Here is a 27,697-nt window from a genome sequence, read left to right as displayed (position 1 = left end):
TGGGGCTGGGGGCTTGGTGTGGTCCAGCCAAGGTCTGCCCTGGTTGCCACAGTGCATCACAGAGTGTGTGGCCTGGGGCACCACTGCCCAGTACAGTCCAACATGGCACGGCCAAGCCTGGCACATCATGGTCCAGCATGGCATAGCTTAGCATGGCCTGGTTCAGCATGGCACAGCCCAGTCCAGCCCAGTCCTGCTGTCTGTCGTGGCACAGCAAAGCCCTCACAGTCCAGTTTGGCACAGCACAGCCTGGTGTGTACCCCCACCGCGGACAGGACAGGGGGACACACAGGGAGGGCACACGGAGAGTCAGGAGGTGCCAGGGGACCCTCTGTGTCCCCAGCCCGGCCATGCCCACGCTGTCCCAGCACAGGGACACTCCCGCCACCGCCGCCCTCCGGCCCCGAGCAGGGGCCACACAAGGGGCCGCTTTCTGCGGGAACAAGGGCACTCTGTGCACGGCCCTCGGTGCCACCCGGCTCCACCGTCCCGGCTCTCCCGCCCCGTCACACGGCTCTGGTGCCCCGGTGCCACCGCGCTCTCCCGCCTCACTGGGGCTTTGTTCTCTCGGCGCAGGCAATGAGAGGCTCCGGGGACGAGCACAACAGTCCCCCCCACAAAATCCCGGAGAACCCTAACCTTGGAGCAGCCACTGGAAATACACCCAGTTACGGGCAAAGGACCAGAAACACGCTGTGTGAAAAAAAAAAAAAAAAAGAAAAAACCACCCACCAAAAACCCCAAGACTCATCTTTCGCTTACCTTGCGCTTCTGCCGTGCCGGGGCACGTGGCGCGCCCGGGACATGCGGTGCAGCCGCGGGGCAGGGTCGGCCTCATCCCGGCAGCCGTGCCTGCAAAAAAAGGGGATATTTTGGTTGCTTTCTCTTTTGTTTTTGGTAAAAGTGGGGCATGCACTCACATCTAGGGCTCTGCCCTGCCTGGGAACGGCACAGTCTCAGCAGAAGAGGAAACCCCAAGCGCGGGAAGTTGCGCTGAGCACTGGGGCTGCCGCCACGCCCGAGAGGGACACCCAGGGGTGCCGGGGGATTGGGCAGCGGAGCCCGGATCCGCTGTGGGACAGCCCGGGTGGGCCATGCTGGGGTGGCTGCTGGCGGCGCTGGCCGCCCTGGCGCACGGCGGTAAGTGCTCCTGCGGTGCTGGGAGATGAGAGATAACTTCAGAAGACTTTCAATGAATGATTCGGGGGTGATAAGACCTGGGGAGCTCCCGAAGAGAGATGGAGATACTCAACCAAAACCGCAGGGACGGAGTAAAGATGGTGAAGATGGTTGACAGAGGCAGGAGCCGGGGCGAGTGGCACCGGCCAGCGCCGCATCCATCACCGGGGAGGGGGAACACGGGGGCTTGGGGTGAGAATCGCTGGTGCAGCTGCTCTGATTCTCCGTTGAGCAGCATGGCAAGCAGGCAACAGCCACACCACTGCTCCCTGCATGCAAGGGATGGAGTTTGGGATGCAGGAGCCTCCAGCCACTGCCGTGTCCCGCAGGCACCGTGGCAGCCCACGAAGTCTCCTGCTGGAAGAAATGCAGCACCCCCAAGCTTTTCCACTGCTCCTGGCCGCCTCTCGGCCCCGCCGGCAGCACCTCCTACGTCCTGAACTTCTGGTGAGTTGGGCAGCACGGCGGGGAGGGGGAGCCCATGGGATGTGTCCGGATCCCACCCCTGTGCCCGCTCCCTCCCCAGCTCTGAGAGGCGCAGCCGATGCCGCCGGTTCCAGGTGGGCACGGTGACCAACTACAGCCCCCCGCATGGCCAAGTGTACATCTTAGAGAACACCACGGCCTGGGTGGAGGCACGCTGGGGAGACCAGGTCCGCAGGACCCCCAACCACACCCTTTACCTCAACAAGGCTGGTGAGTGCCCCAGGGACCAGGCTGGCAGCCAGCACCGGCACTAAAAACTGCCAGACCACCCAAAACCGCCTCATCTTTCCAGTCAAACTGGATCCACCTCCTACTGGGATGCTTTTCTCCAAGACTGGTGGCCTGCTGAGAGTGCAGGTGCCACAGCCACAGTGCCGTGGCCTGGAGCAGCCACCACAGCATGAGGGTCGCTTCTGGAGGGTGGGAGACAGCGGCTGGACACAGGTAAAAACTGGAGACAGGTAAAAACTGGAGACAGGTAAAAACGCTGTTTGCTGGAGCTGGAAGTGAGTGACAGGACAGTCAGGAGCACCACGGCAGCCCAGGGCGTGTGGGGGCTCAGTGATGTCACTGTCCCCCCCAACCCAGCTGTGTCCCATCTGTTTCACTGTGTTGTCAGCTCTGCCTTGTCCTCTGGCTGCGGGATCCTGCTGCTGCCCATAACAGGATTCTCGGGGATTACACAGACAAAACCCCAGATTATACTAATGACGACAACAGAGCAAATCCGGATGCTTGTTTTTAGTGAAGCTCTCATAGCTGGGGACCCCCGCATCCCTCTCAGTTTCTGCCAGGAGGGTCCCAGAATTGAGGGGACCCCTGGCTACCATGAACCCTGCACTGTTTGGCTCTCCCAGCCCCTGGGATATTTGGGGATCACAGGGCAGCACTGATGTCCCAGTAAAATACAGGTTTTACTGGGTGGGTGTCTCCATGCCTGGTTCTCTCTGCAGGTGACATGTGAGACTGTGATGGCGACAGGTGGAAATGTCTCAGGTTGGTTTATCCTGTGGGGTGGTTGGGGACCATCTCCCGGGGGTGCTCCTCAGCATGGCCAAAAGTCAGGGAAAGGAGGGGTCACCCCCCCAGCTGACCCTGCCACCCCTCTCTAGTGACCTGTGCCCTGGGGGTCAATGGCACTTTCGTGGTCCAGCTCAGGCAAAAGTTTCCCCACTGGAGCAGCTACTGGAGTGACTGGAGCAGCAACATCTCTGTTCCTGAGGGTGAGGAAGAGGAGAGGAGCCTGGTGAGATCCCAACAGCTCCCAAAAATGTTGATGGCTCAGTCAGCCTTGTTCCTCCTGCAGAAATCCTGGGGAGCCCAGTGCTGAGCCATCAGCTGGGCAAACTGGGGAGAGATGGGCAGCGGGTGCTGAGGCTGAGCTGGCAGGTACAGTGGCGTCCCTGGGGGCCCTCCTGGGTGTCCCCTACTATTTCATCCCCCAAGTCACGCCCTTTTCCAGCCAGTCCTCAAGGAGCAAAGGGATGTCACCTACAAGCTGGACGTCCACATGTTGGCGTGTGGCTGTGCAGAGTCAGATGAGGAGGACACTGTGGAGCTGCGCTGGGAGGAGACAGAGCACAACCTCACCCTGTCGGGGGCTGAATACGAAATCCTGCTGTCCGCGGTCAATGCCGCGGGGCCGGGGCCGGCGCAGCAGCTCCGTGTGCCGGCAGAGCAGCGTGCGGGTACCTGCCCCTCTAGAAATGCTGAGCTCCCCTGGAAGCCCTCAGGGCGTTATTTTTTCCATCTACCCCGAAAATCTCTCGTTTCATCCCAGATCTCAGCTTCAAGGAGATCAGCGTGGCCGGAGGCACCGTGACTGCGCAGTGGGAAGCGCCGGTCCCTGGCGATGCCTTCTGCTTCGAGCAGCAGACACTGCCAGGGCCTCCCAAACAGGGAGTCTGCATCCTGCAGGAATTCCCTGCCAACAGCAGCCACGTGCAGAGAGGCAAGGGAGCGCCCCAAGCCCCCCGCTGTCCCCCCAGCCGGGGTCAGAGGGTCTAAGCAGCACCCCGGTTCCTCCCCAGGAGCGCTGGGAGCGCCGGGCTGTCACCGCCTGGCCGTGCACGGCTGGGACGAGGAGCGCGGCTGGGCCACCTTCGCCCTGTGGCACCGCTACAACAGCAACGGTGTGTGTGAGAGCTGGAGCGTCCTCACCTGGCTTCACTCCAGAAAGGGCTCTCCGGAAATAATCCCCCGGGTTTTTTTGCACGCAGATTCGCTGGTCGTGCCCATCAACATCAGCACGGGAGATGTCGCAGTTGTCCTCCAGTGGACACCGTCCCCACGTGCCGCCTGTCCCGGCGCGCTGGCCAAGTACCTCATCTGCCACTCGGCCGAGGGGGACAACGTGACCTGTGAGTGAGACCCCCATCCCCATGGGGCAGGAGGAGGGTGCTGCCCGCAGGCAGCCGCCAGACTGCCCCACATTCGGTTTTGTTCGCCCAGACAGCGAAGTGAATGCCACGGCATCAAACTACACCCTCCAAAACCTCCAGCCTGGCACAGCCTACAGGGTGGGTGTTTGGGAGGTGACAGAGGACAGCGAGGGGACCTGCAGCGCTTGGTGGCGCTTCCAGACCAAGGCGCTGGGTAATGGTTGAGACCCCGTGCCCTCCCCGCTCCCCATGGGGTGTTCTCTCCACTGTGTGCTCGCCCTCACCCCAAAACGTCTCCTGTGTCCCTGTTGGGGGCCGGAATGTCACCACTCAGCCATGCCTATCCCCAGGTTCCCAGGGAGAAGTGTGGAAAGGCAATCTGAAGTACCTGGGCATCTCGCTTGGTCTCCCCGCTGCAGCTGCCGTCTACCACCTGACCAAAAAGAGGTGACAGGGCACCCACGTCCCCAAAGCCGCTCAGGCCACCCCCACCATTACCACCCCTCATCAACCACTCCCTCCCCAGGGCTCGCCGTCTCCTCTTCCCACCCCTTCCCAAGCCCATGGGCAGCAAAGCCATCCAGTTTTCGGCCGACGAGATGAGCCAGGTGAGGTGTAAGGTGCAGGAGGGGACAGATCCCACAGCCTCAAACGTCCATGCTCAGCCCTGGCACGGGATGTTCCACCCCAAACCCACCCAACCCTTAGGGCCAGCCCCGGAGAGGCCTCCTGGAGCCCGTGGAGAGGTTCGACCCAGCCGAGCTGCTGATGTTGGAGCCGGATCCCAGGGAGGAGACGACAGACACGGGCACCCAGGCTGCGGTGGCCGAGCCCGACGTGCCGCAGCCCGGCCCCGCGCTGGAACAGCCCCCGGCAGCTCTGGTGTCCCCGCCGGGCTGTGGGGACGAGCTGCCCTTCGCCTACCGCAAGCAGGACATGAGGAGCCCGCTGGGATCTCCAGCCTCCGGCAGCACCAGCTGCACCGAGCACCCACCCGGAGAGAAGGAGGAGGAGGAGGAGGAGGAGGGAAGGCAGGGGCTGCACCAGCCGCTGCTCCCCATTGCCCTGCTCATCTCCGACAAACCCATCATCATCAGGGATGAGGAAGGACGCGATCCCTCGCCGTAGAAGTCGGTGCCGTAGCCATCACCAGGCTGGAGCAGCGGGGCTGGACGGCAGGAAGGGCACGGCGGTGTCCCATGGAATGCGGAGTGTCCGTGTGGGATGCTGAGTGCCCAGTCCGTGGGTGGTACCAGCACTTTCAGGGGGTTTTCTGGTTTCCAGGACACGGAAGGCGATGCCTCTGGATGCAGCATTGCACCGGGACAAGTTTTGGCCACGCAATTTGTAGCCTCAACTTTTCACCGGCGATAAAACCCGAGCAGAAGCGGCTGCAGAGTCGGGCCAGGACCGAGGGTATTTCCACGCCTGGATTGGGAGGAGGCAGAGCTTCATCCCAGCCGGCTGCTACCTCTGGAATCAGTATCCTGGTGGGGACGCAAAAAGCCCCAGCACCAAACACCAACTACCTGCAAAAAAAAAATTTAAAGTGTGAAAAAAAAAAAAAAAAAAGGAAAAAAAAAACAGATTTAAAAAAATTAAAATAACTGCACAAAGCAGCAGGGCTGAGATGGTTTTTCCTCGCCTGACCAGAGCAGATTACAACAAGCATTTAGAACAGAGATTCAATCCACGGCGCTGTGGAGGACGCAGCCAGGCAGCCGGGACGGGGGTGATCCATGGGGGCCCCCCCAGCCCCTTCCCGTGGGGCCGCCTCGAGCCTTATCAGGGACAGAACTGGAGATGAAAAGCGATTTGTGGTTTTCTCTGCCTGGCGCAGCGGTGTTTACTTGCTGAGAGGGCAAAAAAAAACCTTAAAAACCTAAAAGCTACTTGAGTTTAGTAACACGGGGAAATCCAGGTGCGGCAGCGCCGGTACAGCCGCGGTGTCTCAGCCACTGACACTCGGCCTCCGCTGCAGCTCTTGGCTCCACTCGTGTTTTGCAAAGTATTTCACTCAAATTGCGCTCGCAGCAGCGGCACCCGCGGGAGGAAACAGCGGCGATGCCGAGAGGAGAGAGCACCAGGGCTCACCTTCACCCCGGCCTCGGCCAGGGACAGCCGGGGTTGGATTTATGGCCATTCCCAGCGCTCCAGGGATGAGGCGGTTGCGGTGCTGTCGCTCCCATGGCTGGGGGTCTCATCCAGATGGGCACACGAGGGACCCCCATCACCGGGTCACCAGCGCTGTCCTGAGCGGCGCGTCCAGCCCGGCTCAGCTGCTGGTGGAGCCACGAGGTGGCACCAGCCCCACGTCCCCACGGCGATTCCCAACCTCTTGGCAGAGCAAATGCACCGTTCCCTCCCTGCGTGTGTCAGGAGTGTGCGTCAGTGTCTGTGCCAGGCCCCTGTGCCCGGAAACTTTTGCCTCTCCAGGCCCCCAAATCCCTGGGGTTCGGCTGGAGGGGGAAGATCTGGCATGCTGCCACACAGAAACACAGAGCAGAGATCAGATTTAGGGATTTTGCTGGGATTTGGGTGACGCCAGGCTCTCTTCAGAGCACACCAGGCACACGTGGAGGAAGTATCTGGTTACGGGCACACTCGGGTTTCAGCCTCGGCCCCTGTTTACAGCCGGTTTTGGGGGGGTCAGAGCCATGAGGGAAAGCGCGAGGGTCACTGGAAGCTCAGCATGGTTGGGTGGCAGCAGTAAACACGGCCCGGCTCGGGGCCAGCACCGATGCCAGTTAATCATTCCAGCTCATGGGCCGAGTTCACAGCAGGACAGCCAGGCCTGGCCACTGCCTTGAAAACACCCTGGGCAGGGAGGGGACATGAGAGCCCCCTCACTGCCCCCATGGGGTCACTCCTCAGGGATCCATCCCATCCATGGTGCCACTCACATCCCCTCTGACACCTTCAGAGATGGCCCTGTCCCCACCAGTGGCTCTGTTCCCACATGTGTCCCGAGCTGGGCAGTGCCCTGCCAGGAACACGGTGTCATGTGGAGCCATGGACGTGCCAGGGAAAACTAATCAAGCCAGGCTTGCCAATTAGTGCTAGCGAGCAGCTCAGGACTTGCTAATTAGTTTAAATTTCACAGGACTGGTTTCCAAATGGGTCCCCAGGCGCCATGCTGAGCTTGGTGACCCAAGGACAGCCACCAGGCCAGCTTTCGCAGCCAGGATGTGACCTTGCCTGCTCCTCTACCCCAGCACAGCACCCAGACGTGCCACAGGGCATTGGTTAGGCCTGGCAAGAGCCACTGCCACCCACAGCCTGAGGACAACTCATTACACTCAGCAGAGGACTCATTACACCAAAGGGACACTCCTTCCAGGACAGCCCTGGGATAAGCAGCCAAAATCCATCCCAGCAGGGAAGACAAAGGCCAGCCCAGTGTCATTAGGATGCATCGACCCCAAAGTCACCCCATGGGGTTCCCTGTTCACACCCAACGGTGCCAGCACTGCCCACACACCACTGGCTACAATGGCATTTTGCATGGAGCATCTCTGCCCTAAAGGGAAAAATCCCTCTTCTCCCTATTCTCACAGGGTCCCTGTGCTGTGTTCCCAGAAGCAAATGGGGACATGTGTACACGGATTGACCTGGTTCCACTTGCTCTTGTGGAGTGGAAAATTCAGCACTGCATCCCGAGGAAGCAGGTGGGGCAGCCAGAAGGAGCTGCAGGGAGGTGGTGACAGCCTGGGGATTTGCTCTTGGCTCCCTGATTTTACAGAACCACAGGATTGTTAAGGTTGGAAAAGCCCTCTTAGATCATCAAGTCCAACTTCTAACCCAGCAATGCCAAGCCCACCACTAACTCATGTCCCCAAGTGCCAAAGCCACACAGCTTTTAAATCCCTCCAGGGCTGGTGACTCCACCACTGCCCAGGGCAGCCTGTGCCAGTGCTTGACAACCGTTTCTATGAAGAAATTTTTCCTAATATCCAACCTAAACCTCCCCTAGTGCAACTTGAAGCCATTTACTCTTGATTTTAGGGGATGTGATCTCAGAGACAGAACATACAATAGCCAGAGGGGTTTGCTATGGCCCCATCAACATCACCTCTTGGGGCATCTGAGCCCCTGTGGAAGGAGAGGTCCATCCCTGCAGGCCCAGACTGATATTTTAACACCAGATTAATATGTTTTCCTCCCAGGCTGAGAAGTCTAACCTGTTTGCCAGTCTCAGGGAAACAGCCCTGCAGAGCCACAGCCGGGCTTTAACACGGGCAGAGAACAAGGTCACAACTCTGCAACCCCTCCCTCATTCATCCATCCCTTTCCCAGCCCCTTCCCTCATCCATACATCCCTCTCCCAACACTTTCCCTGCACCCAGCACCATTTCCTGCTCCCTAAACCCCATCCTGGAGAAGAGCTGATGCCAGCGAGAGGTTTGAGCCCAGCCTGACCACCAGCCGTGGCCGGGAGCAGGATTATTTGCTGGGCAAAGAGCCATCGCTGCCACCACCTCCACAATGCCACCCGCTGCCAGGCAGATTAGGTGACTTAATCTCTAAACAAACAAACTGATCCCTGGGATTTTTTTTAATTATTAAGTTTTAAGCAGAATTCAAGGGCTGCAGACAGCTCATCTCATCCACCCCCAAGCACTGCAGAGCTCCTCTGGGCAGGACACCTGGCAGCTCCTTGCAGTAGGAAACCTCTGCAGGTGGGGAACTGGGGCTTTTCCTCTCTAAAAAAGGCTTCTGGGATTCTTCTAAGCCCCCCCCAAAAAACCCCAAGCATTGCTGGTACAGGAATCCCAGCAGGGAAGGGGCTGCAGGGCCCACAGCTGGACAGACGGACACATGTGGACAGAGAGCCCCCGGCCGCAGCTGGGCTCAGCTTGTTTTGAAAGTCACGGGTATTTCAGAGCCGCGTTTTGCAACCATTCGGTGTCACAACAACAACAACTCGGTTCTACTTCGCAAACAGGCCCCGGGGCCGCCCCGGCTCTTTCCTGCTCACGTCAGCTGCAACAGCCTCACCCGGGCCACGGCTATTTCCAAACCCAGCCACGGAAAACGACTTGAAGCAGCAGCGAAAGTGAATATTTCATCTTCCCCTCCCCACCGAGAGGGGCTCGGAGCTGCCCTCGGGCCAGCACTGGATGCTCAGATCACTGCAAGCCCCGCCGGGATGCTGCGAGCCCCAGCACGCCAGCCGGGAGAAGTGGTTAAAAACCATCTTCTCTCTGCCCGGAACGGCCGCCCCATGGCAGGAAGCATTTTCTTCCCTGCAGTTTGAATGTTCTCGGATGGCTGCTCGCAGCCCCAGGGGCAGCTCAGCCCCTGGCACAGCCGGAGCTTTCCAGGCTTTGGCAGCTGCAAAGCAACAGCTATTGAATTATGGTGGGGTTGTTTTGCTTTGTTTTTTTTTTTATTTCAGCGGAAACTTTATAATAATAGTAAAAGAAATCATAAACTCAGGGTGTCGGGAGGCGGGCGGCCGCCTCCGTGCGCTCCCCTGGGTATCGGGTGATCGGGAAGGGGGAGGACGCTGCGCCCTTATCGCCACACGCGGTCCCTGCCCCCTTGGCAGCGGAGCCGACCAGAGGTTTTGCAGCATAAACATATTTTGCTCAAGCAGACGGATAGAGTTGAGCTAAGGACAATTCGATAACCAGAGAGCCCCCCAAAAATCGCCTTTTTTCCAGCAGCCTCCCCCATCTGTCTCATCCCAGCAAGGCGCCAGCCCAGCTTTGCAGCGATAAACACAGGACCAAGAGCAGCCCCCCCTTCCCGCAGATCCACTCCCGGGGTGTTTACCAGTTCTTTGCGGGCAGGTTGACTCTCCCTCATTTTTTCACATGCCAAAACCGCCGGGAAAGCGGAGGGAACCGGCTCGAACCCCTCCGGGACCGTCCGGCAGCGCCGCACCGCCCTCCCCACCGGCACTGCCCGGCGCAGCCACCTCCAACCAGCCGGGACCCCCCGGGCTATCGCTGCCCCCATCGCGGGGCCGGGATGCGGTGGCATTTACACAGCTGCTCAGCAGGAAAATCCCTCTGCCTGCTCCACATAACCCCTCGCGTTTAAAGATAACGCCTTCAGGCTTGCTAAAGAGGTTGGGAGATGGGAGGGGGTTCATTGCAGGCAGCTGGGGATGTGTGGGCCTCCCTGAGAGCTGGCTTGGACCCTTCTCCCCCCAAACCGAGCTTGGTCTGGTTTTTTGGGTTTTTTTTTGTTTGTTTCTTTGATTTTGTTTTTTTGTTTTTGTTGTTGTTAAATCAACTCCAATTTACTGCTTCTTGCAGGGTGATAGGGAAGAAAAAAGGAGCTCAACCTGGTTTCTGAAGACTTTGAGGTTGGGGCGTGGGCGGGATCAGAGCTGTGGGGTTTGACGAGGCTGCCCCATCACTGCCGAAGTGACAGGAAGCAGTGAGGGTGACAGCCCCGCACTCCTCGCCTCTCAGGTGGGGACAGCTGTGTCCCCACTGGCACCCAGAGCAGCTCACCAGTGACTGGTGCCCCTCGCTCCTCCCTGGTGCCCCACGACCCAGGTTTTATCTGCGGGGTCAGGATGTCACAGCGCCACTTCCCCATGGACACAGCGGGAGTGGCGCACCCACCCGGGGCTGGACTGGGAATTTTCTACGATTTGTGAAGCGGCGCCTGGGAGTGACGGCAAACCCAGCCGGGGCGTGGAGCGGCGCTGGGAGCAAAGTCCCATCGCGCCACCTCCGTGGCACAGGGCACGGCCGTGTCACCCGCACATCCCAGCCCGTCCCCGCGGGTGGCGTGGGAGCCGTGTCCCGTCCCCAGCCGGGCGGGCGCTGTCCCCAGGCTCCCTGTTTGTGTGCCAACACATCACGTGCCGCCGCTGGATGACCCGGGAGGGGAGGATTTTTTTTTATTTAAGTGTTGTTGTTTTGGGTTGGTTTTTTTTTTTAACAAAGCCAAAATATTTTTGTCCCCACGGGGATGGCTCTGGGTCACTGAGCATGGACAGCCACACTGGGGTCCCGGCGGGGAGGGGACACCCGGCTCCGTGAGGAGGCTCCGGTGCTGGAGGCTCCATCCCTGGCTCGGTCCCCAGTGTTTATACATAGACATGTTTGTGCGCTGCACCGGCCCCTTCCTCGCTCCCAAACAACTGGAGGAAAGTCAAAAAGTCAAAAAATTTTCCATTGCCCGAGGAAAGGAGGGAGCGAGGAGCGACTGTGCAAGGGGCCGGGCAGTGCCAACAGCGAGGGACCCCAAACGTGGGGTCAGACCCGAAAAACAAGGGGTTGGTTTTGATACAGTGAATAAAGGTGGCGGTTTGCTGCAAAGGCAACACCGGCAGCACCGATGACCATCGGGGTTTGTGGGTGTCCCGGTAATGTCACCATGCTGCTGGCACGATGCTCACAGGGGACGGGACGTGTCGCACGTGCAACACGGTCAGCCGGCTGCTCCAGACCCCGTGTTTTAGCATTAAAAAAACCGGTTTGGAATAAAAAAGTCCTGCGGTTTCTCCGCAGATTTCTCCCGCAGCCGGAGGGGCTCGCTGCCCGCACCAGGCTGGGGAAAAGCTGCGATTCCTGTCGAGCCGGAGGGAAAAGCCCCGGCGCAGCGATGCGGGGACTTTGCCTGCGGTTTCCGTGGGCGGCAGCAGCTCCGGCAAGCAGGCGGCTGAGTCAGCGGGCGGAGGGCGGCCGCGATGCCGCCCCGGCATGTCGGGGTGCACGGCTGCTTCCCGGAGCCCTGGCAGAGCTCTGCTGCATGCAGGGGAGCCTCAGAGTCCCCGACCCCAAAGATGCTGCCAGGACGAAGCCATGCCATCCTCAGCCCTGGTGCTTCTGCAGCGCCCGAGGCTGGAGCAAACCCAAAGCAAGGCCTGATGCTGCTGGGGATTGTGCCTGCGGTGCTCAGGGAGCCTGTAACTCGGGCTGGGCAGGTCCCGGTGCTCCTGAGTCCCCGCCAGCACCGACTGCTGTCCCGCAGGGTGCGAGTGCTGCGAGTCCAGCATCCCACCGGCTCAAAGATGCTGAACTTGGGCGGTGCCTGAACCCTGGCCCCATCACAGGGACACAACAGGGCATTCCACTTGGGCCAAAATCTGGATTTATCATCACCGCCCGTCCCCCGTGCAAACAGATCAGGCCCCGTTGGGTGCCCCTGGGCAGGTTCTGGGGTGAGTTGCACCCCGCAGAGCTCAGGCCAGCTGGGATGGGGGAAGGCGGTGCTTGTTTTGGGAACTGGACGGGCGCCCGGGCCGGAGGCAGCAGCGGCGCAGTTAATCCCGGCCCTCGCAGGGCTGCGCCAGCCCCGGCACATTCTGTCCCTGCCAGAGCCGGGATGGCCACAAGCTGCGCGTGTCACCGTCCCCGCTGGTTCCGCCACTGAACCCCAGGCCACAGCTGCGGGCTGGGGCCACCGTGATGGCACCGAGCATCCTCCGGGATAGGGGAGGGCAGCGGGAAGGGGGAGACCCCAAAATGCTGCAGAAAGGGGACGCAGGACCGGGGTGTCCCAGCACCCTGCAGAGCCGTGAGCTGCAGTGGGGAGAGGGCTCCCAGCAGCCCTACGGCCGAGGCAGAGGGGTCCCACAATTTTGGGACTGAAAGGCAAAAATGTCAGGAGAGAGGAGCAGAGCAGGGGCTGGGGGTGTGTTTCCATGCCCCTCGCAAAGAGCAGTTTCTGACGGATGGTCTGGGCAGCATTTTCCAGCGCACGGGGCCAAGAGCTATAAATAATCCCGGCACTGTAATTGCATCACGCGCCTCCTGCCCGGGGTCGGGTCTCGGTGCTGCCGCGCAGGGCACGGGGCCGTTCCGGTTCAGCAGACCCCCCGGGAGCCCAAATCCCCCGTGCCAATAAACCTGGAACAGCCCGGGCTGTTCAATCAGGACTTTGGAGCCGGGGCAGATAAACAACAGAAGGTTGGAGGGAGCACCGGCAGCACTGCCAGCAGTTGTGAAAGCACTGCCTGGAAGGGTCTGCACCGTGCCCTGGCTCCAAATGTCCAGACAAGGTATTTTTAGCCCCTCCAGGGTTCAGGATTCAGGAGTGCAGTCCTTTCCTGGAAGGAGCCCCAGCTTGGCCATGCCCTCCCAACCTCACTGCGCTACTGCCCAACTGTACGAGAAGAACCCGGAGGCGTTTACAAGAATCCCTGCTGGAGAGATCGCTCCCACAGGCGCACCGGGAGCGCTGCCCACGGGCACGGGGTTCCCCGGCCCGGCATGGCCTGTCCCCATCACCGTGTGACGCGGTTTCACAGAAGGACACAGCAGGACAGACACGGGGTGCTGGGGGCTCGCCTCCCCCTGCGGCCCGGGGAATAAACATCTCCTTGTGCAGCCGGGGCAGATGATCCGGGGCTGACCAGCAGCCCCCGGCCATCCCCGCTGCTCGGTGTTTGCCAGCACAGAATGGCTCCCTTGTGCCAGGCTGGGATCAGCCTGGTCACAGGGCTGCCTTTGGGGCCATTTCCACCTGCGGGGTGCAGCGCTGTGCTTTGTGTCCCCTTTGATGTCACCAAAAAACCACAAGAGGCCACACAGCACCAGCCTGGCTGCTGCTGCCAGCAGCAGATCCAGACATGATCCCCCCCAAACGGGGATGCAAACTAATTCCCTGCGAGGCAGTTAATCCTCCCCCGGGAAAAATTAATCAGAGCACCAAGGATGCCAAATAAAAACCAGATTTGAATAAAGGTTGCAGGAGTACCAGGTTCTCACAGGCAAGCACAGGGACAAGTTCTCACCCCTGGCCCACGGCAGAAGCACGTGCTCTGATACAGCTGCAAGGCTGAGCAGCTCAGCAAATAAAAAAAATAAATAAAGCGGGGGGGAAATCACATTCCAATGGCAGTATTCTTATGCAGCACAGTCCGTGGAAGAGAAAACTAAAGCCCTAAAGACTTGACTCAAATCCTGCCTTGCATGCATTCAGATTTACCATGCCCAGCAGAAATGTGGAGCACAGAAATGCTGTGAAAAAACCAAATTCCAGCCCAAGGAAGCAGGTAAAGGAGGCTCCCTGCTCTTCCCCCATGGCAGCAGCTCCCAGCCAACACAACATGGGGCTGATACCAACTCTCCTTGGGCCTGGCTGAGCCAACACAGGAATGTCCCAGCTCCCAGCTGGACCTGCTGAGTCCCTGCCAGGCTTCCAGGATGGAAGAAAATGTGTCTGTCCTCCAGGAGCCTGGACACAAACAGGAAAACAAGTGTGGAAAAATACAACAGGTTTGCTTGCAGCCCTGCATCCTAGGCAATGGGAAAAAGTGCCAGAACTGCACAGATATGGAGGAGGTGGAGGCTCAAGGGATCAATCCTGTGGGGACCAGTGCTGGCCGAGTGACCCAGTTAATCCCAGTGCAGGACTGGGCACAGGGTGGAGCTGGGTGCCTGCAGGGCAGTGAAGAGAGAGCAGGGAGCACTCTCACATCCCAAGAGCCACAGCATGGTTCCAGACTACGTGAAGCAGAAAGAGGAAGAGAAAACTGTCCAGACAACAGTTTGGTTTACAGAATTTATTTCAGAAAAAATTCCCCACCAAAAAGTTGTACAAAAAGAGTAAAGAGTGGTCATTATAAAAGTGTTCACAGATAGAAAAGACTCATCTGAGCAACCCCAGCACAGAGCCCAAGGCACGCTGGCTTTGGTTGTGCATGGCCAGGGATTGTCTCAGTGAGGGAATGCAAAGGTCCTCGGCCCCCAAAATCTGCTCAGGTCCCCCCTAAGTGAGCGGGGTCAGCCCCTGGTTCCTCACCACAACATCCAGCTCACCCTTCCCACACTTCCCCCAGTGGGCACCGGTTGCTGCTGTGTCCTCACCCCACCAGGGCCCCCAGGCCCTTTATGGGCATCAAGGACTCCCAGCCCTGAAGGATTCATCCCAACTCCACATCTCCCACCAGCACCTGTGGCTGCCAATAGCCTAGACTGGGCTTCCTTCTCTCTTCCTTGGTCACCTGCCACAGATCCAACCGTGTGCTGGTACCACAGTTTGGGGGCTGGCAGCACCATCTTGGGGGAGGCACCAGCACACTGTGCAGGTTTGGTGCTGACACTCATGAACCATTTGGTGCTGACACTCATGAACCAGCTCTTCTTAGTAAATGGCACCAAAACACTGCCACAGGTCATAAATTCACCCACCAAGTCCTTGTATCAGCCCTTGGAGGCCTTTAGAGTTTGGTTAAGTGACTCAAACCATTCCCCCCGCAGGTACCCACAGGCTTGTGGCAAAGATTATCAGCAGTGGCTGAGCCCTCTACTTCATCCAGCCAGAAAAGGACTTTTCACTGCCTGGGGGACCTGCAGTCCTGGTGAGCCACAGGCAAAGGGCTGCACCTGCACTGCCCCGGGGCCCAACCCTGAGCACCATCCAAACAGTCTCCAGTAATCCTGAGAAACGCCTTCGAGCTCCTGTTTTCCACACCAGGAGCTGACAGAATTTTTGAAGCATGGCACTGCAGGCAAGGGGAGAACAATCTCGGCTCGTATTCCCCATTCTGACCCCAAAATCCCGGGGCAGTTCTGAACCCTTTGTGTCCTGCCCAGTCACACACGGAGCCGCTCCACACCACCAGCCCCTCGTGTTCTCCTACCGTGCCCGGGGCCACGGCACCGCGCTGGCCCTGGGCCCGTGGCACGGTCACGACAGGAGTGGCCGAGGGCGGTGAGCGGGGTCGGGGTCTCACGTCCCCGTTTCCAGACCCAAGTGCTGTGAGGGTGCAAGCTGCCATCCCCAGGGATTGTCACGCTGTCACACGCAGCCAATGCGTTCACAGGATCAGCAGGTCATGCAGCGTGGGCGGATGTTGTCTGACGAGGGGTTTGGATCCACCTGTAGAGCCAAGTCCAGAGTCAAAAACCTCTGTTTTTGCAGAGGCACATCCCAGACTCCACCAGCCTCCCAACCCGGAGGGATTCATCACCTCAGAATACAGTGGAGGTGGTCGGAAGCGGAATTCCTGGATGTAGGCAAAGAAGGGACCCTCCAGGATATCCCCGAGTTCACTGCGGCACGGAGGAGCCAGGCTCTGCTCGGCCTCTGGGCTGGACACGACTGCCGAGTACTCAGGGGGGGCTGAAGAGAAAGGAGAACCATCAGGGAATAGCAAACACTCGCCATAAATAGGGGACATGCAGGTAAAAAAGGCTTCAAACCCACTATATCCCAAACCCTCCCTGAGGAAAGAACCAGGAGATTCAGCACCGCAACAAAATCTTAGGTTAAAAAAAAAGCAAAACTGGCCCAGTTGAAAATTTGTGTCTCACTGTCCTGAGCAGGGGGTTTATCCCAGGGAGAAGGAGATGCTCACCCTCCAGCTGCTCTGGGATGGTGCTGAGCCAGTCCAGGTTGACGCTGTACTGGCTGCTGACACTGGAGGTGCGGCTCCCGAAGGGATGCAGTGGGATGGTCCCGATGACAAGAGGCAATTCAAGGAGCAGCTTGGACGTCCCAGGAATATCCACACAAACCTGCCGAGACAAAGAGCAGCAGGGAAGCTTAGCTGGTGGTGCTCTCCCTGTCTGGAGGGGCAGGCATCTCCCCTGGGCTGGAGGAGAGGAGCTCTGCAGGAAGGAATTCCCTCACCTTCAGGGAGTATTCCACCTGGATGATGCGGCACTGGAGGATGGACGGCCCCACGGGCGGGATCTTCAGCGCCCTTCCATGCCACACCTCCCTCTTCCCGGCTGGAATGGGGTCCCCAGTGATGCTGGTCACCACTGACTTCTTCTGCTTCTTGGTGCCCCGGGCAATGAAGGTCTGGGTCTGGATTATGGCTGCCTTGGGCACCACGGCACGGCTCGTGCAGTTGTCGATCTCAGCAAAGATGGGGATGACCTCACCTGCCAAAACAGACACACACACGTGTGAGGAGGGGAGGCAGAGCCCAGTCCTGCCTCAAAGAGCTGCTGCACGGGCCCAAGGAGGGTTGGCCACGCTGTCTGACAGGGCAGGCACACGGGGGCATCCAGGAGGAGTGTCCCAAGGATGCTGCCGACACTGAAGCTCTCTGATTTCCTGCCTGCTCACAGTGACCCAAACTCCCTCCTCTGGGCTCTACCCCAGGGCCCACTGAGGTTCAAGGGCCCCAGCACCTGGTCTCACCTGGGGTGTAGCCTTTTCGGTCAATCTTGGCAGTCACAGATACTTGGCCACGGTTGCAGTACCAGGCACGAGCAAGTTTCTCCTTAGCACCTGCCTGGGGAGCCTGGAGAAAAAGAAATATTTAGGCTATTTAGTAACTAAGGATGAAACTCAAAGCAATCACCTCCCTGGCACCAAGAACCTGCCGGGGAGCATCAGCAACTTCTCAGGTATCTGATGCAAGAAGCTGTTGCAATGCATTGAAGTTTCCAAAAACAAAGAGGCACAGCTGACCTCTGCTCAGCCCAGGTAATGCTGGAGGGCACAAGTTACAGGGGGGAAAATATTCCCTCTGGAAACCAGGCCTGCACTGTAATGCTGAAGGGGAGGCAGACACCTTCCCCATGGGCTTCTTGGGTAAGTTTTGGATGCCAGAGCCCCGGGATGGAGTAGGGGGAACTCACCAGCAGTGCAGGGGTGTTTATATCGATGGGTTCAATCACTGTGAACTCCTTCTTTGCTTTCTTCACTGTTGACCAGGGTCTGTGCAGCTTGGCCTTCACCCAGTAGCGCACACTGCCGTGCTTCCCCTCAAAGGAGGTGGCCAGGGTCCTGGACACAAGCAACAAACAATTTTTAGAAGGGTTTTGCTCAAAAAAACCCTAATTTTCAAGATGTCCTCTCCCCCCAAAAATGCCAACTTACTCGGGGAGCTGGAAGGTGAAGGGGAACTCATGCCTTCCTGCCTGCAGGACAGTGGCCTCACCATTGTCTGTGGACAAAACAGATTGAGGAGGATTAGGTCCCTCCTGCAGAACTTCCTCACCAGGCAGGTCACAGAGGTGTGCAGCACCCAGCAAGGAGTGGCACGAGGGCACAGCAGAGTTTCTGCCAGGGCTGAGCTGCAGCAGCTGTGACACATGAGCTGGGCACTGTCTGCATTCCTTGTGTCTGCACGGCTCAGGGGCACCTCCTGGAGAGCTGGGTAGTTTCCCCAGCTGGTCTCTGCTTCATCCTGCAGCCACCCTGCTCACAGCCTTGGAGTGAGAGCCCAAGATGCCCATTTGGAAGGACAGTGGCCAGCCAAGCCCCCAAGCCCTTCAAGAGTTCGCAGAGGGAATAATTTAGGCCAGTCACTGCCGCTTAAAACAAGCTCCTGAACCTCCACAGTTTTCCAACGCTGCTTCCCTGCCACGAACAGCTCAGAGAAAAGGGGGAGTCTTGTCCCTAACCGAGGTGCCCCGATTTCGGGGTGCATCCAGAACGTGATGTGTCTGTAGGGACCTACACAGCCCATTTCCAGAGCGCTCAGACCCTAAGGCACCCCATGCACCCAAATTTCAGCTTATTCAGCATCCAAGCTGTGCCTGGCCCCCAGATTTTGAAAGTTTCGGGGTGCCATGCTCCCAGCACCATCAGCTGCCCCATGCACCCAAATTTCAGCTTGTTGGTGTGTCCTGCCTTCAGTATCCAAGCTGTCTCTGGCCCCCAGATATCCGCAGTTTTGAGGTGCCATACACCCAGCACTGGCACTTGCCCCGGGCACCCAGATTTCAACCGGCTGGGGTGTGTGGAGCTCCCAAGAGCCGGGATGTCCAGGGTGCCCCACACCCTGGTTGTTTCAGCCCCTGGGGTGCCGCACCCGGGGGTGCCCCTCGGGCAGGGGATGCCTCACCCGGGGGTGCCGTACCCGGGGGTGCCCCTCGGGCAGGGGATGCCTCACCCGGGGGTGCCGTACCCGGGGGTGCCCCTCGGGCAGGGGATGCCTCACCCGGGGGTGCCGTACCCGGGGGTGCCCCTCGGGCAGGGGATGCCTCACCCGGGGGTGCCGTACCCGGGGGTGCCCCTCGGGCAGGGGATGCCTCACCCGGGGGTGCCGTACCCGGGGGTGCCCCTCGGGCAGGGGATGCCTCACCCGGGGGTGCCGCACCCGGGGGCGCTCCCCGGGGCAGGGGATGCCGCACCCGGGGGTGCCCCTCGGGCAGGGGATGCCGCACCCGGGGGCGCTCCCTGGGGCAGGGGATGCCGTACCTGGGGGTGCCATCAGCGTGTCGCGGTGGCTCAGAAACTCCACCTGGTCGCTGTAGCTCTGCGTGTAGGCGGTGCTGGAGCCGGCGCTGCGGGACTCGGTCCAGTGGACGCGGGCAGCGCCCATGGCCCGCAGCCGCAGCGCCCCGAGCCTCGCGGCCGCCGCCAGCTCCAGCACCACGCGGCCCGACACCGCCTGCCCGGGGCTGAAGGCGGCCGGGCCGTCCTGCTCCGTGCCCTCCAGCACGATCGAGAAGCGTTTGAGGCGATCGAAAATCATGGCGCTGCTCAGCCCTAACCGGCGCGATGCGGCTCAACCCGGCTCGCTCGGCTGGGCCCGGCTTTAAGCGCCCGGCGCGGCCGGGGGCGGCCCCGGCGGGGCGGGACGGGCCGGGCTGGGGCGGCCCCGCCGGGCCCTGCAAAACAAGGCAGGGAGCATGTGCGGATCGGCCTCTCCGCACGGAGCACGGCTGCCGGCAGCTCCTCGGGGGGGTTGGACCGTGTGGGGCCGTGCCCGGTCCCGGCGGGGCTCCCCAACTTGTGCCGGTGCCGCTCTGAGATGTCGCCGGGAAACGTGCGCTGGGCAGGGGGCTGAGCACTGCCAGCGACCCCTGGGTGCTGCCGGCTCGTTCAGTGGCCCCCCAAGACTCCCTGCAGCCCCCATCCTTGGCTCCCAAGCCAAGCTTCTGTCCTTGCTCTACAAATTTCCCTTCCAGCTCTATCCTTGCCCCCCCAAATTTCCTCTCGAGCTCCATCCTTGTCCCCCAAAACTTCCTTCCAGCTCCTATTCATGACCCTCAAAATCCCCTTCCAGTTCCCATCCTTGCTGCTCAAACTCCATTCCAGCTCCTAACTTTTCCTCCCAAAATCCCCATCCTTGTCCTTCAAAATATTCATGCTTGACCCCCAAGCCCTCCTCTAACTTCCATCCTTGTCCCCCAGGTTTTCCCTCCACCTCCATCCTTGCCCCCTAAAACTCCTTTCTAGCTCCCATTCTTGCTCCTCAATCTCCCTTGCCAGTTTCTATCCTTGCCCCCCAAAATCCCCATCCTTGCCCTTCAAACTCCCCCTGCAGCTCCAGTCCTGATATCCCACCCCATCTTTTTCCAGAATCCCCATTCCCAGGGTCAGGCCAGGGGGGATTCCTCACTGGAAGCCTCTCTCCTTCCAGTGCCCCCAGGCCAGAGCCGAGGGCCACACCACACACTGACCCACATCCTTCCCTTCTCAAGAGCCATTCTCAGGGCTGGGAACAGGCCACAACTGGTTCTGGGCTCCTGACACGGCCAACTGGCCACGCGGTGATGTCTGGGACATCACTTCACATAGTTCTAAGAAATCAAGAACTGGCTGGAGTTCAGCTTGTGCAACGACAGGGTGAGCAATCCTCTTCCCTGCGCTTGTTAACCAGGCGAGCGCCAGTTTTCCACCAGATCCTGCTGGGATTGGTGTCCAAAACCCCGGGATAAATTCCACCTGCATGGGCAGGAGCAGCACAGGGACTCGCTCCATTGGTGGCACCCACGGTTGCCAGTGCTCAGCTGGGGTGAAAGTGTGGAAACTGGGTACTGGTGATTCCCAGGGTGGACATCACCATCAGCAGCGCCCCGAGATGTTGTAAAAGGGAGGAGAAAGGAATCTTTGCTCCCCAAAAGGGTTAATGCAGCCTTAGAAACTTCCACTTTAGCGATGGCTGTCGTGTTTGCCGAGCACCAGAGAGAGCCCTGCAGCCCGGCATGGGCGGGGGATGAGACAGAACAAGCATTAGAAATGTTACTCAGCATTTGGCTGCCTGAGTTTTGGGGATTTTTGAGTTGCTCACAGCCATGCCGGGCAGGACCTGCTGTGCTGGACTCAGTTGATCGCAGCCACTTAAAAACTGAGCAGGTCTGAAGCCTGGCACTGCTTTAGCTGTTTCCAAGGCCGGACTGGAATTGTCTGTCTCCCTCCCCAGGGGAAGGGGGCTGTGGTTTGTTTTATGTGCACGACCATTTGCTGCCACGGGCAAACATGAATCATAGCAAAGGCTCTGAAGGAGAGGGGAAGGAGGAAGGAAGGCACGTCACAGCACGAGTTAACTGGTGACACTGGCTCTGGGAAGGCGCCTGGTGTCCCTGCAGTGACATTAGAGGTGGGGAGGCTCTTGAGAGGGGCTGGAGCCTTGGCTGGGCCCCTCTCTTTGCCTGGCATCCTCCTCTTCCTCCTCCCGCCTGTCGGCACACACCCCTGGGCCATGACTCAGCCCTCGCCCACGGGACGGATCCTGCAAACCAAACCTCAAACCTCCCCTCCCGTGGCACCGCACGCAATGCCCTCGGCTGTCCCTCGCTGCCACCACGTGGGGACAGAAGTTCTGTGCCCTCCCTGACCCCTCTGGGACCCCCGCACCCAGGCAGGGTCTGTCCTCTCTCCTGGGATCTCCAGGGGCCAGGGGAGCACAGCCAAGGGCTTTGCTTTCAGGAAGGATCGTGGTGCCCAAGGCAAAGCCAGCCAGGCTGGGCACGGCGCTCAGGGCACGATCTCCAACTCTTCAGCCCCATCTAGAGTCTGGCCAGGCTGGAGCCGCTCCCAGCAGGAGCGGGGACAGACAGACACACACAGACACCCTGCTTGGCTCATGGGGGGCTGCACCTTCCCTGACCCGCTGCTGGGACCTGGTGCCTTCTCCCCACGGAGCCCGGGGTCACATGAAGGGCCCTGGAACGCCAGAGAGAAGGGAATGCAGCAGGTGAACAGGTAAGGCAGCAGCCCAGTGTGGGGTGAGATGGCACAACATAGAGCCTGGCACAAGCATGTGCTCCAGACCGAGGAACCAGCTCCATCCCTGCCAGATTTGGGACTGCTGTGTGTGGGCAAGGATTAAGATGCTCATTGAGGGCCACCCCACAAAGGAAGGAGAGCCCCGATGCCATAACTCTCCTGGACGTCTCCATGAAAATAAAATGGCTTCTGGATGTTTGCCTCTCACCAGGGCAGGAGCTACACCTTTGGGAAGTGCTGCAGGATCCTTGGACAGAAAAGATCACTGCACAACAATTAATGTTTCCTAGGGCACCCTCCCATCACCTCATGCAGAAGAGTCCAGGGCTCTCCTTGTGCTGCCTTTGCCCATTTACCCCCTGTCTTTTCCTCTCCTCCTGCTCCCTCTCTCACATGATTACACAACACACGTTTAAAGGCCCTGCCTGAACATCCTTCTTGCACACTTTTTTCTTGTCTTTCAGCGCAGCACCCCAGTGCCAGCACTCACCACCCTGCCAGGAAACTGCAGATAAACTCAGCTGAGGGGAGAGCAGAAGGGAGGGCGCTTATCTGTGCCCGTCTTCCCTCCTCTGCACTGCCTTGTTACCATGACAAAACCTGCATTTTTTAAACACCACGCAGACACAGCTGATCTCGTGGAGAAGCAACAAGAAAGGAGCAGTCACAGGGACTGACTGTTGGATGGTGGCACGTTTCTCACCAGCTGACATCAGAGAGGCTCTCACGCTGCTGTTGGGGACAGAACAGGGGACAACGGGATCCAAAGGAAGTTATTTTGGCTGCAGGACAGCCCCTCTCTGCTGTTCCCTTCCTTAAAATGTCCTAATGATCACATGTGTCCCTCTCACAAGGCAGAAAAGGAATCTGTGTAGGGACAGAGACAATAAAATGCCAGCCCCCAAGTTCTGGTGAGGCTCTGCCCCCCAGGCAGTCCAGCTCCCTGTGCACAAAGAGAGGGCCAGGAACCATCAGCTCTGAGCTGCAGGTGAGCAGGTGCCTGTGGGGCAGCTCCTGCAATTCCTGCAGCCCTTGGCCAAGTGCCCTTCCCCAGATGGCTCAGAGGCTCCTATGGCACACAATCCCAGCAGCAGAATCCACACGTGCTGGCAGCAGCTTGTGGCTTCCCTACAGACATTCCTGCAGGGATCATGGGGGATAGAGCTCACCCTGTCACTCAGAGCCAAGCACTGCATGACCAAGTGCTCAGGACCCTCGCTGCTGGACTCCAGGGCAAGAGCTTAATTGGAATTTGGACACTTTGTAGAGGTGCAGCTGCCAAGGGGACATCCTTAGGCACAGCATGGAAGAGCTGCTGCCAAAAGACAGGAACTCCAGAGGATTGCAGGTGTTTGGAGCAGATGGTGGGGCACAGTCATCCAGAAATAGAGAAAATTCCCTTCCCAGTGCAGTGCAGAGACAGGAACACCTCCAGGAAGCCAATTCAGGCCCTCTTTCCATCCCTACAGTTTATTCCTGCAACATCTACATTTGCCAGATTGGGCTGGCACCACTCTCTGGGTTGCACTTGGCCACTGATACAATGAAATGCCCCCAGGATAAATCCTGCAGACATCTCCAGGGCTAGGCAATCAGGCCACAGGTAGTAACAAGGCCATGAGAGACAGGGAGAAGGGGAGGAAAAGCAACAGAGGAATGGCTGTGACATTGTTTTTGGAGGGGAGGATAAAAGACATGCATGTTCCTAAAAAAAGAAAGCCAGAGTTAATGAGTGGATAGACAGTTGAGACATCCCATACCCCTCAGCTCTGGATCATTTCATCCCAAGCACATAAAGAATGGCTTGTGGCATGCAAGTGGCTTGTCCTCTTGCAGCAGATCTAAGCAACGTGCCAGCTGGGCACGCGGGCCCAGCATCAGGGGCCCAAAAACAAACACTGCCTGAAGCACTAAGTGCTCTTTCCACACTTGGGAACAGACACTCGTGTTTGCTCTTCCCTATGCAAACACAACAAAAGTCACAAATCTCTGGTGCTCCCCAGCCCTGGGTTTTCCAGCAGCCTCCTGGAAACCAGAGGCAGAGAGAGAAATCCTTGGCCGAGGTGAGAAGAGGGGCAAACAGCCCAGTGTGGGCCAGCAACACCCACAAGGGCAGGGGTTGCTCTGAGGGGACACCTGCAGCTTGAGGGGTTCCAATTCCACAGCCTGGCACACAGACCCATCCAGTGAGGTTCCAATCCCACAGCCTGGCACACAGACCCATCCAGTGGGGTTCCAATCCCACAGCCTGGCACACAGACCCGTCTAATGAGGTTCCAAACCCACAGCCTGCCACATAGACCCATACAGTGGGGTTCCAACCCCAGAGCCTGGCACACAGACCCATCCAAGGAGGTTCCAAACCCATGGCCTGGCACACAGACCATCCAATGGGATCCAAACCCCCTGCCCTGGCACACAGACCCACCCAAGAGTGTCCCAACCCTGTGCCCTGGCACACAGACCCATCCACTGGGGTCCCAACCCCACACCCTGACACACAGATCCATCCAGTGGGGTCCCAACCTCACACCCTGACACACAGACCCACCCAAGGGTGTCCCAACCCCACACCCTGACACACAGACCCATCCAGTGGGGTCCCAAACCCCCACCCTGGCACAGAGACCCCCCCGGTGCCGCGGGCTTACCGGGGATGAGCTGGCGGCGGCGGTACAGGAAGGTCTGGTAGGCCGTGAAGTCGCGGTAGACGACGTTGAGGCCGATGCTGTGGCTCTCCAGCCAGTGCACGGTGGCCATGCCCCGGGCACACACCTCGAGCGCCCGCACCCGCAGCGCCCCGCGCAGCTCCAGCTGCACCCGCCCGTGCAGCAGCTGCCCGCCGCCATGGGCACGGCCTTCCTCCAGCCTCACCGCCAGCCTGCGCACCCGCCCCGGCGGCTGCATGGCTGCCCCGGGAGCCTGCGGCCTGCCCGCAGCTTTCCGGGGACAGGAGGAGGAAGAGCAAAGGCTACACCAAAATCCCTGAATTTATCCCGGCTCCTAGCTGGCCCCACCCTGCAGGCCTTCCCGGGGGTTGGACTGAGCCCCTGTTTTGCAGCGGTGCTTTAGCGTTGACCTCATGTGCGTGAGGCTGACGATGTGCCCGGGACAGGGCTGCGGTGACTAGGGACGTGTTTTTAAACCGACGCAGAAAAAAAAACCGTGACTTTGTCTTATCTCTGAGTCACAGACACTGGCGACGTGACACCACTGGTGTCACTGGTGCTGGTGGCTGCTGTGGCAGGGAGGGGTGTCCCCAGCAGAGGGGTGTCACACAGCACCAACCGCGCTGGCAGATTTCACACAGCGCGGCAATCAAAGGAAGCCTGTTTGGCCTCCCTGGTTCAGCCATTCCTGGGGCACTGCTGGAATGGGAGAGGAGTTCAGAAAGCAGAGGCCTTCACTCCAAAAGCCAGCTTTGCTTTCCGTGTCTGAAGGTACGTTAAAATCCACATGAAAAAGAAAGTGAATAATCACAGGGACTCCCAGCAACAGCTCTCCCAGACAGCTGGTGCCTCCAAGGGTGATTCCACCACTTATCCTCATGGCTATTCCTGCAGCAGCACAGGTGGCAATGCCACCTCAGGGTCACGTCAAAGTCATGGGGCAGCCTTTGAGCAGATGCAAGTCCTGTTACTCCACCAAATGATGCAACTGAGGTGTTTGACTGGAGGTGTTTAACAACATGCTAGCATGAGGGACTGATGTGAGTGCCTGTGTGCACTTGGAAGATGTGAGGGCACGGCTTCTTTGTGGCATGTGTGGAGCAGAAACCGTCCAATTCCTGAAAAATAAGGAGTCAAATCCATAAAGGAAAGTACAGGGCTCGTGGGCCCAGGCACTGCTCACACATAGACTGTGCCCAAAGGAATCAAACCCATGTGCATGAAAAGGCTGAGAAGAGCTTGTGAAGTGGCAGCTGTGCCACCCTGCTCACTCAACCCCCACGGGAGGGGGCTGACCAGCCCCCACTGATCCCTCTGGAACACACCTAGATCCCAAACAGAGTTAGTGCAAGCTCAGCAGTCAGGACACCCATGTGAGCGACCAGCTCAACAAAAACACAGGGCTCACCTCTAGAAAACAGCCCACTCATCACAAGCTGGGCAGAGCTGCCTCGCTGTCCTACTGTTCACTGACCTTTGGTTGCAGGCCTTGACACCAATATCCAAACAGATAATAAGGGAATATTCCATCCCCCATACAGCCCTGATGGTGCCTCTCGCTCTGTTTGATCTCCTGCCCTTCCTCTCTGCTTCCCCCTTCCCCACCTGCTCCGTTCCACCTGGTGCCTGCCCCGAGGCGTTCCGTGGGTCCTGCCATCCTGAGGGATGTGTCACCCACGCCTTTGGGCTAATCTCCTAGTGTTTATTCTTGCTGTCACAACACCTCCTTGTGTACTCATTCAATCTGAGAAATAGATGTTCCCTGTGACAACACAGAGACGGGCCAAGAGCAGAGCACAAGGGTGGCTCTGAGATCCCACGCCGTGTAGGCAGCTCAGAGTGCGTCAGCACTCACTGGAGAAGGGAGGACATCACCTTCCTCTGGGGACAGCGCCCTTCCAGGGTCCCCATGGGGACACTGATCACCTGGGAATTTGCCTTTCAGATTTCCGTGGGCTTTGGGCTTGGGTGTGAGCTCACCTCTCTGCTCAGCCCTGCAGAGGTTCTGTGCCCTCCTGGGCAGCCCCCGGGATGAGCATTTCATCTGAGGAGACAAAACAGCTTTCAGCTCACTGGGATGGGGCTGAGAAAGGGGCAGGTGGCACCACTGAAGCTGGCAGCCCCAAGACCTGAGCCGTGTGTTGTTACCTAAAGGGTCACCCCACCCGGGCAGCTGCAGCATCCTCTGTCCCTGGTACCCGGCAGATGCTCAGTTCTCTCTGCTGGTGCTGCAGAGATGTTTATCCTGGCTGGACACCTCTAGCCATGACAGTTTTCCTCCTCTGAGCCTCTGTGAGGGACTTCAGTCACCTTCTACATCCCTTCAACGTTCCCTGGCTTAGGGATTTGGTTGCCTGTCCTTCCTCTCCCTTCAAAATATTTCTCATCTACAACTCTGCTCCCACCTGAGGCTGGAGCAGACAGGGTTTGGTGCTCACTGGTCCATCTCAAGTAGCTCGGGAGCACATTCCAAGGGGAATTAAGGGAAGGCTGGAGCTTTGCTGGGTATAAACCCACTTCCTCTGTGTTAATTCAAGCCTGTTAAGGCTGGACCTGCTGTAGCACAACTTTGGGGAGTCCCTCTGCTGCCTGTGTGGCACCAGCATAGCTGGCGTGGTTCTGACAGAACTTTCATCTGCTGACAGATGGAATCAAAATAAAAATTAAATTCGAGGCAGTAACTGAGGAGGCAGCACCAGGAAAGTTCTGCAGTCACAGACACCTGTGTGGATTTCCCCTGAAGACATGAAAAGGCCGGCTCTGCCGTCAGCACTTTGCTCAAAACCTTCGCCCAAACAGAAAACAACTCTCAGGATGAGGAGGAAAATGAAGAAATTAATGTGGCAATTACAGGAATATCACTCCATATGGTAGTTATGGAGCTGTTCCAGAAGTTTAGGGCCAAGGAAAAGACCAATTCAGCTGTGATCTGTTCCACATTTAGCAAATCAAATGGCTTAAACACAGATCCATGGCATGAAAGGACGTCTCTCTTAACTTCTTGAGAAACAGGAGGCAATGTCAGAGGAAGATTTTCTGAATGCCTTCCATGACTAGCTCTAACCACATCCCTTCCTGAGGTTGCATAAGCACAGCTTTTGATCAAAATCCTTTCCTTCCTCCCAAAAATAAATGTAAAACAACTTTTAA

At 58.7% G+C, this 27,697-nt stretch overlaps 2 protein-coding genes and 1 long non-coding RNA gene across 6 annotated transcripts; 1 reads left to right on the top strand and 2 right to left on the bottom strand.

The window, feature by feature from the left end:
* The first annotated feature begins 940 nt into the window (after window positions 1-940).
* On the top strand, window positions 941-6,079 carry IL12RB1 (interleukin 12 receptor subunit beta 1). Its single transcript, XM_088179391.1, has 15 exons — window positions 941-1,140; window positions 1,509-1,626; window positions 1,706-1,875; window positions 1,958-2,109; window positions 2,619-2,661; window positions 2,778-2,888; window positions 2,972-3,054; window positions 3,128-3,353; window positions 3,446-3,616; window positions 3,696-3,797; window positions 3,885-4,025; window positions 4,117-4,260; window positions 4,397-4,493; window positions 4,573-4,654; window positions 4,755-6,079. Exons 1-15 carry the CDS (start codon window positions 1,095-1,097, stop codon window positions 5,172-5,174), a joined length of 2,106 nt encoding a protein of 701 aa, XP_088035517.1. The 5' UTR covers window positions 941-1,094; the 3' UTR covers window positions 5,175-6,079.
* LOC148221204 (uncharacterized) lies at window positions 2,392-4,903 on the bottom strand. 3 transcript variants are annotated; one of them, XR_015808549.1, is made up of 4 exons: window positions 4,331-4,903; window positions 3,826-4,023; window positions 3,161-3,589; window positions 2,392-2,882 (listed from the first exon to the last, which is right to left on the bottom strand). It is a non-coding gene; the product is annotated as an uncharacterized LOC148221204 (long non-coding RNA). The 3 variants fall into 3 exon arrangements; XR_015808548.1 differs by having other exon boundaries at window positions 2,392-3,228; window positions 3,358-3,589; XR_015808547.1 differs by having other exon boundaries at window positions 2,392-3,589.
* An 8,426-nt stretch (window positions 6,080-14,505) lies between the features above and the next one.
* Window positions 14,506-24,926, bottom strand: ARRDC2 (arrestin domain containing 2). 2 transcript variants are annotated; one of them, XM_014883046.2, is made up of 8 exons: window positions 24,530-24,926; window positions 17,796-17,862; window positions 17,555-17,702; window positions 17,112-17,214; window positions 16,593-16,849; window positions 16,318-16,477; window positions 15,931-16,082; window positions 14,506-15,839 (listed from the first exon to the last, which is right to left on the bottom strand). In XM_014883046.2, the coding sequence occupies exons 1-8, from the start codon at window positions 24,783-24,785 to the stop codon at window positions 15,786-15,788; spliced, it is 1,197 nt and encodes a 398-aa protein (XP_014738532.1). In that variant the 5' UTR covers window positions 24,786-24,926; the 3' UTR covers window positions 14,506-15,785. The 2 variants fall into 2 exon arrangements, with proteins under 2 accessions (XP_014738532.1, XP_014738531.1); XM_014883045.2 differs by lacking the exon at window positions 24,530-24,926 and adding an exon at window positions 19,122-19,491.
* Between the last annotated feature and the right edge of the window lie 2,771 nt (window positions 24,927-27,697).

Source organism: Sturnus vulgaris, chromosome 26 (genome assembly GCF_052056855.1).
Source record: "Sturnus vulgaris isolate bStuVul1 chromosome 26, bStuVul1.hap1, whole genome shotgun sequence".
Lineage (NCBI taxonomy): Eukaryota > Metazoa > Chordata > Aves > Passeriformes > Sturnidae > Sturnus > Sturnus vulgaris.
Note: the sequence above shows the minus strand (reverse complement) of the source record. Positions and strands in the feature narration are given on the sequence as shown.